This window comes from Nycticebus coucang, chromosome 24, assembly GCF_027406575.1.
Source record: "Nycticebus coucang isolate mNycCou1 chromosome 24, mNycCou1.pri, whole genome shotgun sequence".
Classification (NCBI taxonomy): Eukaryota; Metazoa; Chordata; class Mammalia; order Primates; family Lorisidae; genus Nycticebus; species Nycticebus coucang.
The window spans coordinates 18535408-18552864 of NC_069803.1; the positions used below are offsets into that span (position 1 = coordinate 18535408).

General features: G+C 36.3%; 1 protein-coding gene across 2 annotated transcripts in view; it reads left to right on the forward strand.

The window, feature by feature from the left end:
• Nucleotides 1-17457, forward strand: part of ZDHHC2 (zinc finger DHHC-type palmitoyltransferase 2) — a 69767-nt gene that overhangs the window by 25206 nt on the left and 27104 nt on the right. The window contains exons 2-4 of one of the 2 annotated variants that reach the window (XM_053578738.1): nucleotides 9980-10006; nucleotides 11210-11304; nucleotides 16065-16185. In XM_053578738.1, coding sequence (XP_053434713.1) covers nucleotides 9980-10006; nucleotides 11210-11304; nucleotides 16065-16185 — 243 coding nt within the window. The remainder of the gene's footprint in view (nucleotides 1-9979; nucleotides 10007-11209; nucleotides 11305-16064; nucleotides 16186-17457) is intronic. The other variant, XM_053578740.1, reaches the window with a different exon arrangement.

The following is a 17457-nucleotide window of genomic DNA, read 5'->3' on the forward strand; positions in this document are numbered from 1 at the left end:
CACATTGTCAGATAAGAGTATGTCTGTTATAGAATGCTTTGACTCTGAGATTCAGTATGGAGTCATCAGTTAACTTCTTATTTTTTTTAAGTCTCAAAAAATAGACAACTAATGTTTATAAATAAAAATAAAAGATAATTTCAAAATACAGATCATGCTGAATCTTGTAGATAATAGAAAAAGAAGAAATACTTCAAAATCATTCTACTTGATCTGGGTACACCTGTTATTAAAATTAGAGAGAATATATTATTCTAATATATTATTATAAAGAGGAAATTACAAACATTTCACTTATAAATGAGGATGCAATATCCCAAACAACATATTAACAAGTTGAATTAAAAATTAATGTTTAAGTAATGTACTTTGGTCAGAATTAAATCCAATTTATGTGAGAATTAGTCACTATTTTCTTGTGTTTTTTTTCTTCTTTTCCTTTCCTTCACCCACTCCTTCTTCTGTCTGGTCTCCCCTTCCCCCATGCCCCACTGTCATTATTTGTCATTAATTGTCCTCATATCAAAATTGAATACAGAGGATTCATATTTCTCCATTCCTGTGATGCTTCACAAGAATAATGTGTTCCACCTCCATTCAGGTTAGTACAAATGCTGCAAAATCTCCATTTTTTATGGCTGAATATATTCCATGGTATACATATACCACAGCTTGCCAATCCATTCCTGGGTTGAAGGACATTTAGGTTGTTTCCACATTTTAGCAATTGTGGCTGATAAACAGCCTAGTACAAGTGTCTTTATAATAAAAGTTTTTTTTGCCTGAATAGATGCCCAGTAATGGGATTGCAGGATCAAATGGGAGGTCTAGGTTGAGTTCTTTGAGGTTTCTCCATACTTCCTTCCAAAAAGGTTGTATTAATTTGCAGTCCCACCAGCAGTGTAAAAGTGTTCCTTCCTCTCCACATCCGCGCCAGCATCTGCAGTTTTGAGATTTTGTGATATAGGCCATTCTCGCTGGGGTTAGATGATATCTCAGGGTGGTTTTAATTTGCATTTCTCTAATAAGTAGGGATGATGAGCATTTTTTCATATGTTTGCTGGCCATTCATCTGTCGTCTTTAGAGAAGATTCTGAAGACAGGGTTGTTGGTTTTTTTCTTGTGGATTAATTGAAGTTCTGTATAGATCCTGGTTATTAAGCGTTTGTCTGATTCAAAATATGCACATATCTTTTCCCATTCAGTAGGTTGTCTATTTGCTTTTGTTGTTGTTTCCTTGGGTGTCCATAATCTTTTCTGTTTAATTAAATCCCATTTGTTTATTATTGCTGTTGTTGCTATTGGCATGGCAGTCTTCCTCATAAAGTCTTTCCCCAGGCCGATATCTTCCAGTGTTTTTCCTGTTCTTTCTTTGAGGGTTTTTATTGTTTCATGCCTTAAATTTAAGTCCTTTATCCATCTTGAATCAATTTTTGTAAGTGGAGAAAGATGTGGGTCCAGTTTCAGTCTTTTACATGTGAATACCCAGTTCACCCAGCACCATTTATTGAATAGGGAGTCTTTCCCTCAGTGGACACTCTTGTTTGATTTATCAGAGATTACCAATAAGTTGTTGGTTTCATTTTCTGGTTTTCTATTCGATTCCAAATGCCTGTGTCTCTATTTTTGTGCCAGTACCATGCTGTCTTGACCACCATGGCCTTGTAATACAACCCAAAATCTGGTATGGTGATACCCCCAGCATTGTTTTTATTACTGAGAACTGCCTTAGCTATGCGGGGTTTTTTCTGGTTCCATACAAAATGCAGAATCATTTTTTCCAAGACTTGAAAGTATGATGTTGGTATTTTAATAAGGATGGCATTGAATCTATAGATTGCTTTCAGAAGTATAGACATTTTAACAATGTTGATTCTTCTCAGCCATGAGCATGGTATGTTCTTCCATTTGTTAATATCCTCTGCTATTTCCTTTCTTAGGGTTTCATAATTTTCTTTATAGAGGTCCTTCACCTCTTTTGTTAGGTATATTCCTAGGTATTTCATTTTCTTTGAAACTATGGTGAAGGGAGTTGTGTCCTTAATTAGCTTCTCATCTTGACTGTTATTGGTGTATACAAAGGCTACTGACTTGTGGACATTGATTTTATATCCTGAAACATTACTGTATTTTTTGATGACTTCTAGGAGTCTTGTGGTTGAGTCTTTGGGGTTCTCTAAGTATAAGATCATGTCATCAGCAAAGAGGGAAAGTTTGACCTCCTCTCCTCCCATTTGGATTCCCTTTATTTCCTTGTCTTGCCTAATTGTATTGGCTAGAACTTCCAGCACTATGTTGAATAGTAAATGTGACAGAGGACAACCTTGTCTGGTTCCAGTTCTAAGAGGAAAAGCTTTCAGTTTTACTCCATTCACTAAAATATTAGCTGTGGGTTTGTCATAGATAGTTTCAATCAGTTTTAGAAATGTGCCACCTATGCCTATACTCTTCAGTGTTCTAATTAGAAAAGGATGCTGGATTTTATCGAATGCTTTTTCTGCATCTATTGAGAGGATCATATAGTCTTTGGTTTTGCTATTGTTGATATGGTGAATAACATTTATGGACTTGCATATATTAAATCAGCCTTGCATCCCTGGGATGAAACCTACTTGATCATGATGTATGACTTTTTTGATGATAAGCTGTAATCCATTGGCTAAGATTTTGTTTTTTGTAGATCCTGTTTTTTTTGGTTTTCCCTTCTAACTAAAATGGTCTCAAGCTCTAAGCTCGTTGAGCACAAAGCTGAAGTCTCATTTACCATTTTGTTCTCAAGAGTGTAAGCAAAATATAGTCAGTGAATGTTCCTGAATGAGTGTGTGAAAGATAGGCAGGAAAAATAGACCCTGGCTTTAAAGTTGTCCTTAAGATTCATTCGTTAGAACAAAGTCTATTTGGGCTTTTTTGGTATTCTTCCTCATCAGATTGCTTATATGTGGCTGGAATGTATCTGTGTCAGAATGAATCTGGAAATTGTATAGTGGTTTTATACCGTAAAGTTATTGTGCATAATCAACACAGGTAAATTAATTCCTCCAAAAGACAGTTTGAAGACAAGAAAAAGAAAATTTCAGATTAAGAGAAGAAATAAAAAGATCACAGCAATATACATTTGTATAAAAATACCTAAAAACCACAGTGTTCTAGAAACAATTATGTACTATTCTTTGCTAATTTAAGGGGAAGGAAGTGCATTTTTTGTCTATTATGAAGGTGTAGTTTAGTATCTGAAATTTTGGCTATTGGATGTGTTTATGAGTAGAAGTTTAACTGGATTTAAGTTACCATCAGTTTACTGGGCTGTTACATATCAATAGATAGGATTTTGGACAGCAAACATTTTATGGAATAATAATCACCAAAGCCAAAGTTTTAAAAATCAGTTGGTAAAATTATAGGATTGGAGTAATAATTTTTGAGACGATTCCCTGCTTCTAATCAAGGTTGAATTTAAATCGATCTGGACTAAATCAGTTCAAATACATTAAATGCACACATAAACATATACATCCTGTTGGTCCTATTTATCTGTAGAATACTAACTAATTAATACACAGCGGCTGGAAAACTTCTTTTATTGAGAGCCAGTTAGTAAGTAAATATTTAGGCTTTCAAGCTGAACTGTCCCCGTATCAACAACTCAATTCTACCATTGTAATACAAAAGTAGCCATCTAGGTGAATGAATGGGTACATGTTTCAATAAAATTTTATAAAAATAGGCATGGCCGTATTTTGACCAAGTTTACTGACACCTGGATTAAGTGATTGCTCAATAGTTTAAGCAAAAAAGATGGGGGAGACACCATGGAATATTATGCAGCCTTAAAAAAGGTGGAGACTTTACCTCTTTCATGTTTACATGGATGGAGCTGGAACATATTCTTCTTAGCACAGTATCTCAAGAATGGAAGAAAATGTATCCTATGTACTCAGCCCTACTATGAAACCAAGGTACAGCTTTCATATGAAAGCTATAACCCAAGTATAGCCCAAGAATATGGGAAAAGGGGATAGGGAGGGGAGAGGAAGGGGGAGGATGGGTGGAGGGAGGGTGATTGGTGGGACCACACCTACGGTGCATCTTACTAGGGTACATGTGAAATTTACTAAATATAGAATATAAATGTCTAAACACAGTAACTAAGAAAATGCCGTGAAGGCTATGTTAACCTTTATGATGAAAATATTTCAAATTGTATATAAAACCAGCACATTGTACCCCACGATTGCATTAATGTACACAGCTATGATTTAATAAAAAAAAAAAAAAAGATGGGGGAAAAGGTTTACAGTTTTAAAGATGTTTCATTCAAGCCAAGTGAGATCAAGGAATAATTTGTTATCCTTTTCTGTGTTATGGATTGTTATGTACAGTCTCACACTTTAAACCGTACCTGTTTTATTTTTACATGAGGACATCTTAAAGAATGATCACTGCTATCACAAAACAAACAAACAAACAAACAAAAAAACCTGTCATTGGCTTGGCGCCTGTAGCACAGTGATTATGGCACCAGCCACATACACTGAGGGTGGCAGATTGGAGCCTGGCCTGGGCCAGCTAAACAACAATAACAACTGCAAGAAAAAGTAGCCGGGTGTTGCGGGTGTTGGGAGTTGTGGTGGGCGCTTGTAGTCCCAGCTGCCTGGGAGGCTGAGGTAAGAGAATCGCCTTGAGCCCAAGAGTTTGAGGTTGCTGTGAGCTGTGATGCCACATTACTCTACCAAGGGCAACATAGACTATGTCTCAATAAAAACAAAAAACAAAAACTGTCCTTTATCAATTCTAAACTGAGGACTGACCAATTCAGCCTTTTTTCCACTCTCTTATAGGAATAATTAATGAGGGAGGAGGGGGCTGAGAAGGGTAGCCAGAAAATAGAACTGGCAACCCAAGCCACAAGCCTTGCAGTATGTATGACAGTTCCAGATTCCAAGATGTTAATTCCTCAAGGCCTTAATTTTGCTCTTGCCAAATACCAATATCCTTAACTTACCATTCCCACTTTCTCTCTTCCTATACACCATCAGAGCCAAGAAAGTGCTGCAATTCCTTTACCAAAATTAACCAGAGAAGAGTTAGAGGAGGCATTGGAAGGTTAGAAATCACCAAAGGAGAACATTATCATTGTATGAGATGGACCAGAAAGAAACACAGTAGAACCTCCATAGATGACCACTTCCCTACACTGGCTACCTCCTTACGTTGACCAAATTCATAGACCAGACACGAACCACATTACATATCAGTATAGTAGGCGTAGTTCCTTGTGTTGACCTCCTCTGTATGTTGCCCAGTTTGTGACAGTCCCTTAGGTAGTCTACTTACAGAGGTTCTACTAAAGCCTAATCCAAGATCAACTTGGCCAGGTAATTTTTTTAAATGAAAGTTAAAACCACAGCCCCCACTGTTGCTCTTGTGTGCATTTGGATGGTATGAATAGTGCTAGTACCATCTATCCCATGTACAAATAGTGAACATTTTAGTGTAATAACAGCAGTGTTCTCATTCCCAAGAGTAAATTGCATCTAACTTCTTTGCGGTGAATATAAGATTTAGGTCTTTAAAAATAAAAAAAGTAATTGTTTTTACCCATTAAATAGTGCCACATTCAAAAGAGATCTTTTCACTCTTAACAGAAGTTCTCACGAAGACTCAATACCACAGTTACACCTCATCGTTACTCTGGGTTAAGGTGGAAAACCACCTTTTTTTGTTTAAACTTGCTAAACAAGTTTCTGAAGTGGCACATTTAAAAAAAAAAAAAGACAATTTACGTATGATTGTCACTTAAATTATTTTTCACCTTTTATTTTCACATGTAAAGTCTATTTTCATTCAAAATTTTACATTTTTTTCCTTCAAAAGCCTGTACAAATATTACTTTTCTCTTGGTGATTTTTTTTCATTTTCAGCCTCCTTTCTAGTTACGCATCACAGTTAGTATTAGCAAAACTAAATGTGATGTCTTATACTTGTTTGTGCATCTGTGGGGCTGACCGTGTGTCAGGCACAAGGGCAACGTGTTCTCCTGTCCCCCCTCTTCATTCCCACACAGCCCTAGGGATGTGGCTCCTGTTCTCCCACTCCCTGGAGATGGGTGGCGTAAGCGCAGCGGCTCATGGAAGCTGCCCACTGGGGTTGAATTTTTGCCTTTGTCCAGGGCATTTGCTCTTTGGTATTATTACGCTTGGTAATAGTCTCATTTTAATTTTGACAAAGTGAACTATAAAAAAGTAAAATACTGAAAAAAAAAAATAAAGAAAAAAATGAAGTAAAATACTAAGGAAGAACAAAACTGGGGCTGGGACCCCTGTAAACTTACGGAAACTTTCTGTTTTCAAAGTTGCTTGAAGCCCCGTTGAAGTCAGTATCTCCCCCAATCTTTTCCTTTTTTTAAAAAAAATTTTTATAAAGATGGAGTCTCACTATGTTACCCAGACTGATCTTGAACACCTGACCTCAAGCAATCTTCCCACCTCTGCCTCCCAGAGTGCTAGGATTATAGGCATGAGAATGATTCATATTAGTTGTGTTTTCTTCTATTTGTCTAAATCACTCTTTCATTCCGTAAATATTTATGGGGCAGAAGCTCTAGGTCACTTATTGTGCTTTGATGAGGAGTTAATTTTAATTTGATCCAGCGGAGTTCAAAGTCCTAATTCTGTCATATATTTTAAAGTTGAATATAGAAGAATTTCTGGGATGGAATTAATTAATGTACTACTCATTGGAACTTCAAGTAAAGCTATTTGCTTTAATAAAAACTGAGTAAAGATCAATTTTCTTCTAATAAAATAGAAGTGATTATATTAATTTATCTCAATAGCTGGTTTAAAGAAAATCAGCAATTGAGATAAAGATGTGATATACAGCACTGGGAATTTCTTATGGTACAGTTGAAGAATAGGTATCCGCAAAATTTTTAAACAGACCAAACTGAAATTCTGTCTGCAAAGTACATTAAAAAATTAAATAATACCAGATTAAAACTCAAAATCACATTAAAACCCAATAGTTATTTTTGCAAGATCTGTCATAATTATGTTCTATTGATATTTAATTTTTATATGATGTAAGTCAAATTATATTTGGTTACTATATTTTTTATAAAAAGTCTATTTTCCATATATTATCTTTATATACGTGAATATTAGAAAGGTATTTGAGGCTAAATATCAACCTTTTCTTAAACAGCATTTAAGAACAAAAATATTTTCATTTGATAGCATTTTATTTTATGTTTTTTACACAATGTAAAGGAGACTTTGAACTTGACAACTGCCATGACACTGAAAATTATGAGGTGAATCACTGACATACTAATTAAGTATACATAGTTGAGAGAACATTCATTTCTAAGTATCCTAAAGTAAAAGCTAATTCTATATCCCGTATATCTATTAATTAAATTAATTTAAAAAATTAGATAGTGTTATAAGTGGTAAGTCATAAAATTTTGCTAGTCTTTATGAAAATCATTGAAAATGGTTATATACATTTGTAACATACGTAACAGATAAGGGATTGCTGTCCAGTAAAAGGCTCTTTATAGCTAAAGGACAAGTAGGCAAATCGAAAAATGACATTTCACTCAGAAGAGACAGGAAAAGCCAACCATATTTTAAAAATAATGCTAAATTTCACTAGTAATGAGGGAAATGAATACTAAAACAATGATTTTTATTTTGTTCTCTGAGGTTAATTCAAATTGAAAAGACTTATGTTTAGGAGAAATGATGTTTGTGGGTGTGTAATTCGAGATAGCCTTTTTTGACTTTTACATTTCATTCCGTAAATTGTATTGGAATTATTTACATTAAGCCTGTTCCCATATTTACGTGGAACTGTTTAAAAATAAATAGAGCATCTGTGGATTTTGAAGGACATTTAGGGAAAAACAAACTGTGAATGGCATACTAAATAGCTCTTAAAAAAGATACCTCTGAAAGTATATCCAGCTAATAGAGTTGGGTCAGAAAGATTATCAGCTCATGCTAATTGGACCTTTTAAACAAATGTCACTTTGTCGTGCAGTTCTCATTTCTGACAGCCAGAGTCACAGATCACCAACACATTTTCTTTTAAGCACCAGCACCTCTGGAAGGATCTTTGAGAGTCATTCATACAGACGTGCACAGGGAGTCAAATTGTTTTTCATTTCCTCCTCTGAAGGAGTGCAGGTTTTGAGTTGTTAGTTATGGAGCACTTTTGTAGAGCAGCAAGTCTGTGCCTAGAGAGAAGTGCATAGATGTGGTTGGTGGGTTTTGATAGAAAAAACCCAAATTGCCTCAGGTCTCTCCCATGACCTCAAGTTGACCACTTCAGGGATTCTGTGACAAAGTGAACTCTGACTAGCCTCTGATTTAAAAGCCAACTTGTAGAACAGGCCATTCCTAAGTCAAAGATCAAGTGTGCCTGCCTGCCCCCTTCTGGGTCTCAGAAATGTTAAAGGGAGGTGAGAAGGAGGAGACATGAAAGGTGCCTTATTGAGATCTGGGAATCATGTATTATTGGGGCTGAAAGGGAACGTTTGACAGGGACACAATGACTTTACATACACGAAGGTCTGTTGTTTAGATTTTCTGCTTATTGCTACAGATTGGAAGCCTGGATATCACAGGCAAAACCTCAACAAAGAGGCAGATTTCAGCACACTGTGAGGATGAATTCTCTCCTGTTTAGAGCAACCCAGTAATGGGATGGGCTGCTCTCCAGAGCTGTGGGCTCCCACTGGCTCTGGAAGGCCTGACTTGCATTCAGTAGCTCTCTGGGGAAGGAGCTGGTTGGATCTTAAACATCTCTCACATTACTCTGATTCCAGTGCTTCCTTAAGACAATGACATTTTATTCCAGAACCAAAGCCTGAAATCCCAAACCCCACTAGAAGCAATGCCTATGGTCCCAGCAACCCAGCCTGGGTGACATAGCATAAAACTGTCTCTACAAAAAAATTTAAAAATTAGCTGGGTATGGCGGCATGTGCCTAGCTAGGCAGGAGGAGGAGGCTGAGGCAGGAGGATCATTTGCACCCAGCAGTTCAAAGGTACAGTGAGCTATGATCCTGCTACTGTACTCCAGTGTGGGTGACAGAGCAAGACCTGGTCTCTTAAAAATAAAATCCTGTACCCCGTTAGAAAGCTGAATAAGGACACACACACAAAAACAAATAAACAACAACCAAAAAAACCATCCCTTATTGTACAAACATTCCCTTGGTACAACTCAGGCCAAAACTTCCAAAAGACTTCGGTATAAATAGTGGAAGACCAAACGGGACGCAAAGCAAATAGACAATCCAGAAAGATAGGACAACTGTCTCGATCACTAAACGCAGCTCAGTTGTGGTCCCAGCTTGTTTTAGCTCTTGTGGTCTCTAACCTACCTGCTACTTTGGAATATTTACAACAGCTCCTAAGGGATGGCAGCTTCCCAGCTCTGCTTGGGCCCCTCATTGTAATAGGGAGCAATTAGCGTCATTGGGCATAAGAATTTGCTTCCAGAAATCTGAAAGGGAGAGTACATGCTGCATGTTTTATTCTTTGTAGAACGCTAACCAGGTGGTTGCCAGTTTATAAAGAGCAATAAATGTGTCTGGAAATGTTACGACCTGGAGAGCGTCGCTTTTATCTGAACTCCGTAGTTGGTAGGAAAACCAATAAGCTGAGCAGTCCAGGAGTCAGCCGCACGGATGCACACGTGACGGGTCTTGTTTTGCTGTGTGGGAGCCAGGGCTAAAGTGCACAATAGAGTCATGGGTGACTGCAGCCACCAGCCTTCTCCTGGCCCTCTCTGCACAGTGCTCCCCTCTCCTCTCAATAAACTTGAGCAAATAATTAAAGAATGTTGGTTTAAAGGGAAGCCAAATTGCTAAGCTGTTTAAATGCCTCATGTTTCTGTCAGGCCCTATGTTTGCTGTAAGCTTCATATAACCTATTATTTACCTTTTTTTTTTTTCTGTTTACTTCTATAGTGTCCATGGAAAACATTGGCGAACAAGGTAAAATATATTATATTATTGTTCCAGATACAGAATTTTTAAATAGTTTCAAAAGCACATTGTACTTCTTTAGATTTGATTGGGATTAGTAAATTAGTCTTTGAGAATGTTGAGACAAGATAGGGTTAAAGATAATTCCTTTCCTTAAGTTCCCAGACTGAATACCGTCAGACACTTGGCAAAGAGCTCTACCCTGAAATGGTGGAAATTGTGCCAAAGAGTCTTCTGTCTTTGAGGCACAGGAATATCAACAATTTCCTGTCCCAACTCAGAGTATTATCCTATCACTGAGACACCTACATAATTTATAAAAACATCATTGGCTATAGTCATCTCAAGGCACTGATTTAAATGCCTTGTTGAATAATTCAAAATTTTAATGACCATCATTCTTTAAAAATATGAGTATCATCAAGCTTTAGAAAAATAAAAACTGCTGCTAAAATTTTAAAATACTAAACAGACTATATTTTAAATTAGCATATTTTATCCAACTGTATCTTACAGAATTGTTACATATTAACATATATCCAGAATGAATCATTATTAGTATATGCAAAATTAATATATTAAATTTGTATAGTACTTTTAAACACCACACACTATGTGTTTTAATACAGTATCTGAAAAAAAGTACTCAGAAATCTTTTTTTCACAGTGATCACACGTGATAAATAAGACACTTGAACTCCCCCTGGAGGAAGTCTTTGTCCAGATGTTCTCTGTTTAGACGTGTTGCCAGTACACCAGCTTTGACTGGAGCTGAGCAAATAAGCAAACGGCTTCTCAAATAGGAACTGCTGTTGTTGCTGTGTCAGTAAAGCACAGTTCTTAAAGTCTAAATGTTTTAACATTTGTTTAATGCTGTGTTTGCTCTTTAAAGTTGCAAGTATAATTACCTTATTTTTACAATTTAGGAAAGACCCTTGTTAGTTATTTTGCCCATAGATTGTTCTGTTTATGGAAGGGACCTTTCCATTCATGAGCATAGATCTAATTGTTCATTTAGGGAATTTCTAAAAAACTCTAGGCTTTAGCTATATATTCATTGGATTGTACATATTCTAGAATGAAGTAAAGGAACGTTTATAACTTATTATAATGAACGTTTGATGGTCTTAGAACAAGCAGACCTTGTGTGAATACCATGATACGAGCATGCATTTCCAGATGACAGTGATGATTATGTTTCTCTCATTTTAGTTGTATGCCTGCTGGCCTATCACCTACTTTTTGCAATGTTTGTCTGGTCGTACTGGAAAACTATCTTTACGTTACCAATGAATCCTTCAAAAGAAGTAAGTTTAAAATACTAGTAAAAGTATTCTAAAGATAGAAATCAGTTAATACTGATGGCTGAGGAATAAGTTTTATGTTTTTTTAATATCGCAAACTTACCGGATGTAGTGATTTTATGGGGTCTTTAAAAAATTAAAACAATAAATGAGAGATGATGGAGGCTTAGACCATTTCATTTTGTTATTTAATTTTATATATCATTCCCATGCTATAGCTCTCAGACGAATACATAAGCTTGGTCCTGTCTACTAAACTTCTGACTCCTTTACAGATACCCCTTTGACATCTAGGAATTTTAAATTCAACATAACTAAAAACAAACTTCTGATTTCTCACCCACTTTCCCAACTCTTTTTCCTAAAGTTGACCCATTTCCATGATGAGAGCTCCACCTTTCCCATTGTTCAGGCCCCAACCCGGGAGCCCTGCACAGCTGCTGTCTTTTCTCTCATACCCTGTTTCCCTTGGCCAGCAGATCCCTGGGCCCTGCCTTCAGGATACGCGCACTGTGGGAGCTCATGCCCCTCTGCCACTTCCACCCTCATCTGAGCCACCACCGTCTCTCAGTTTTAATTTGCAGTAGTCTGTTAACAGGTTTCCTTGCTTTTGTCCTTGCCTCCTTCTGTGTATTTTCAACACGGTAGTCAGACTGACCCTTCCAAAAGACTAGGGAGAGCCCTCACTTTCTTTGTGTCTCTGTGTAAATGGCGCCTTCTTCCCACCGAGGCCTTCTCAGACCTCTCTGTGTAAAGACAACAAACCTCTGCCTGGCATTCCTCATACCTTACCTTCTGTGTTTTTCTCCATAGCATTTACCATCTTATAACGTTCTATATTTATTAGATTATTACATTTTTATATATCATCACTAGAATACAAGTTCTACAAGAGTATGCAATTTATCTTCTTTGTTCACTGCTCCATCGCCAGCACCCCCAGCAATGTCTGACCTAACAAAAATGCTACCTTCTCAGTAAACATTTGGTGAACGACTGAAGGAAAGTGGGGAAGAAGCTGTGTGTACCAACGCGGGTTTGTGTTTATAGCTGTGGCATAGTTTTACCCATACTATTCTGGATTATTTCCTTAATATAAGTTATCAGATGTAGAATTACTAGATCAAGATAGTATAAATCCCTCACCAGATTGTTTCCCAAAGGATTGTAGCAGTTTACTATGTTACTAGTTTTGTCTGATCCTTGTCATTGCATGTTGTTGTTAAGAAACTCTTTGTTGCCAATTTAATATGTAATTTTTAGATATTAGTGAGATTTTGTGTAGTTTTGTCTTAAGTGAAAAATAGTAAAACAGAAAATATAGTTCTGTGAGTTTTCTGTGTCATTGAATCTGAGTGTTTTCTTGATTTGTATATTCTTTTAAAATTATACTCTCTTTTAATCCTAAAAGTCTACATGAGCTCAGATCTTGGTTCTTTAGTAAAAGTCTCTAGTATAAGGATGGCATGTTCCTTGGAGAAATGGCTGATTCTACAACTATGGTCAGAAATAGTCAAGATGAGTTTGGAGCATCTTGGATTGTCAGAAAGTGTAGACGTGCTAAAAAAAAAAAAAACAAAAACGGATGAGGATCTGTTAAAGGGACACAGGAGCCATAACTCCAGTCCATTCATGAAGGAAACATCAGACAAATCTCAATAGAGGGACACCCTGTAAAACACCTGCATGGTACTAAAAACTGTCAAAGTAAAAAACAAAAACAAAACACCAACCAACCAAATGAAAAACAGGGAAAATCTAAGGAACTGTCACAGCCGAGAGAAACCTGACAGACAAGTAAATGTACTGTGGTATCTCACATGGTATCTTAGAGTAGAAAAAAATATTCAGTAAAAACTAAGGAAATCTGAATAAACAGTGCACTTTAGTAATATATTGATATTGGTTCGTTAATGTATCAAATATACCATAGAAGGCAAAATGTCAGCAATGTGGGAAATTGTCTATAAATCTATGGTGTTCTTAAAAAAAATTAAACGAAAGCAAACAGTATGTATCAGCATGCCACAGAACTGTGGCCTCAGAACGGCCACATCTCAGGACTGTGGCAGGTCAAGTATGATACCTGTTCGACCCTGAGAGATGTTCCATTCCTTCAGATCCTACGGGTAGCATCTGTCTTCAGACCCGTACTGTGGCGTACCTTTGTACATAAGTGGAGGGAGGAATGGGGAACCATACCCAGTATGTGGTGGATTCCAAGGTAGAACTAGACTTTTTGACATTCGTATAAAGTGAGCAATAATTTCACCAACCTGTATTTGGATTCTGGGAGCACAGGGAGGGTGTTACACTTGTTACATTAAACATACTGGGGACTCTTCAAGTTCTAGCACACACTAGAACTTATAAGGTGAAGAGGACCCAGAACTCTGTAAGAAAAGGTAATAAATTGGTGATGATTTTAATCCATTTGACTATTACTCAGTCGTTTACTAAACTAATTTACAAGGCTAGGTTTTAAATCAATTTAGGAAGCAGGGGTTGGGAGGAATTTATCTGCCTGAGTAAAGGGAATCATCGTTCTCACTATGGAAAGTTGGAGACCAGCACATCAAATGACTTTTTAAATACACAGTGATTTAACCTGGGCCTACAATGTTTGCTCCTTTTCCATTACCGAGTTATAATGGAGCACTTAATGTGTGCCAGGGCATGAGTCTTGTCCTTGTGGAGTTAAATGCTGTGGAGAAGGGGACAAAGGACAAAGGACAAATGAGCAAACAAAATAATTTCACATTGCGGCATGTCACACAACAACAGCACTCATGGACCTGATACAGAGTATGACAGGGGAAGGGACAGAATTGTCAGGCCATCCTCAAATCAGGGAACTTGGGAAGTTCTTTGAGAAGATGACATTTAGGCAGAAACTTGGCAATATAAAGCAGCCGTCCATAGAAAGAGGAAGAGCCTTCTAGGAAGAGGAACCAGCCTGGGCACAGGTGACAGATGCTTTCTCTGGAATGTCCCTGCCACTTATTGGCTGTTAGGTCATGAAAACATCACTTGGTGTTAATGCCTTTTATACCAAGTATGTCCAAACAAGATACCCACTTCTGTGAAGATTTCTATCACGTGTTGTGCATTTACCACAGGAGGAATAGTCAGCCTAGAGAATCCTTTTTTAAATACCTTAGAAACTCATAAGGTAACTATAACACACTTACTAGTTCAATGCTAATAAATTTGATAGCTAATTTAGAAAAATTCGTATTATGTAAACTTTTTACTTAGAGAAAACTTCTTTTTATTTTCTTTCACCGTAATGGGTCTGAAGCTTTATGATCATATGAAACAAAAAGTCAGATACGCAGGATCAGTGTGGTAATAGAAACTTACTTACAATTGAGGGGCTCCCTTATAACTTTGACTTAAACTATGTAACTAAGACTTGTTTACCTCCATAATATTCTGAAATAAAAAAAAAAACTCAGTAGAAATATTCTTTGAGCAAAGATTTTAACATTTCATATTTTTGATGATGAGGATTTAGGCTCAAATATCATGATCTAATTTTTATCAAATTGTTTTTCCTTTTATCTCTCTTTAAAAATGTTTAAAAAATTATAAAATATTTTTTAAAAATTTTAAAATATTTTATGTATACAAAAAGTAAATATAGTATATAATTTAATAAATAATTAAATGAAAACCCCTAAGCAGTCACCCAGCCAGTATATCTATAACGTTCACATTTTCCATATCTCCTGTGAATTTCCCAGTTATATTTCTTTTTATTCCTCAACAAGTAATCCTATATTTTATGTTAATTATTTCTTTGTTTTCCTTTATAATTGTATCACATATATGTATCCCTCAACAATAACATATATGTTGTTTAGCTTGCTGGTTTTAAAATTTTATATGAATGGAATCATTCTGTATATGTTCTGTAAGTTGATTTATTGCTGCTGTTCAACAGTATATTGAAGTCTGTTCTTCGTTGTACACAGTTGTAGTTCATTAATTGTACGTGCCAGTAATGTTCCATTATTTCAATTATATCATATCCCAGTGTACCAATTATCTTTCTGATGAACACTTGGGTCATTTAGCTTTTTCTATTTCAAACAATGATGCTGTGATTATTCTTGTACATGTCTCCTGAAACACATTAATAGACGTTCATACAAACCTAACTATATGTGTGTGTGTGTGTGTTTTATTCAGTAGGAACACAAACAGATTTTCAGTTTTTCTCAAATACTTTCAATTAGATGAGCCAAATTGACAGTGTAAGAAGTGAAATTGTTACTTCTGTTGAGTACTGGAGGAGATTTCATGGAATTATTATCTCTAAGTTAAAATTTACTTAGACGAGAAACTATGCTTAATGGATTTGTTTCTCCTTTTGTTCTGAATAACATCCAAGTGAAAAATTTGTTCATTGAGATATTCATTGGGCCTTTTTATTTATTAATATATTAATAATTGCACAGATCTCGATACTCCATAAGCATTTTTCTGTACAGTATTCTGAGTTCTATAAACATCGGAGGAAGTAGGTATTACTGTATTATTACATAGTTCTCTTTGAAGCACATATTAAACCCTTTTTCTAGATGCATAAACTGTGAGGATAGCAGACTTGCCCAGATTTCACACTCTATCATCTCTCTGAATATGCTGTATACCATTAATACTTTATAAATGCCTTTTACTGGGTATGGTAGAGTGGACCAAGATGTTATAATATCTCTGAAAATGAATACTGATTGAAATCTAAATTTATTCTCCAGTTCCATCTCTCTTATGCAGAGAAGGAGTTGTTGGAGAGAGAGCCAAGAGGAGAAGCCCATCAGGAAATTCTTAGGCGGGCAGCCAAAGACCTTCCCATCTACACCAGGACCATGTCTGGGGGTAGGTGTCCACGATGAGCTTTGGAACAGTATCCAAACAGTATGTTACCATGACTGTTAGAAACCGTATTTATATGTCAAACGCTCATTTCAAAATACTGTGTTATTTCTTGGATTGCTATTAAATATTTCCTGTGCAATTCCATGAAACAGAATGGAGACATGAATAACAAACACTGTGTCAAAGGGATCTCAACTAAATTGGAACTGACACTCAGTGAAGCGTGAGAAGTGCACAAGTTTCCATTTGTAGTAGTATTGACATTTAAAGTTTCAATTATAAACTTTCCTATTTATATTTAATTTATAGCAAATATAAAATTAATACTTTTGTAGGATTTTTCATAACCTTAAAACAGTAGTTATATGAGTTATGTAAAACATCAATTAGGTAGGGCGGCGCCTGTGGCTCAGTGAGTAGGGCACTGGCTCCATATACCGAGTGTAGCGGGTTCAAGCCTGGCCCCATCCAAACTGCAACAACAAAAAATATAGCCAGGCATTGTGATGGGTGCCTATAATCCCTACTCGGGGGCTGAGGCAAGAGAATTGCCTAAGCCCAAGAGATGGAGGTTGATGTGAGCTGTGACGCTACAGCACTCTACTTAGGGCAACAAAGTGAGACTCTGTCTCTAAAAAAAAAAAAAAAAAAACCATCAATTAGGTAGGTATGATAACTATTTTTTTTTATCTAATTCTAAAATTTATACTGTTTTTTTTTTTTAACAAATGAACTAAATTAATAAATCTTTCTTAGCTCATATTTTTTAGGTAATTTAACAACTATTCACTTAAACAACTGACATACATGGACTTTTGATACTTGCTTACCAGGACTCACCCAGAAATTCTGTAACTTTATACCTGGGCTGTCAATAGGAAATTTAAGACCCCTAGAAATAAATTACTGCCTGAGTTTCCAAAGCTAGTTGTTGACAGTACAGTGTGCAAAAACAAAACAAAACAAAAACAAAAACAGGTGATCTCATGCTTAGTCCAACTTAAAAGGTTTTTGACACATAGTAAGGTACAGGAAATGGTTTAACTGAGCAAGACCTTCTGATTATTTTGATGGAAATGGACATGTTTGTACCCTTAGTAAGCCTCAATTGAGAATGGCTTAGGAAATTTTCGTCAGGAGAGTCTCTGCTCTTGGGAAACCTCTCTAGAGGAACTGTGGCTGTGGGCAAGGCAGTCCATTTTTGCATTTAAGGAGAGTCAAATATTCTATTTTTACCAAAATTCTGTGTGCTTTTAGGAATTTAAATGTGGA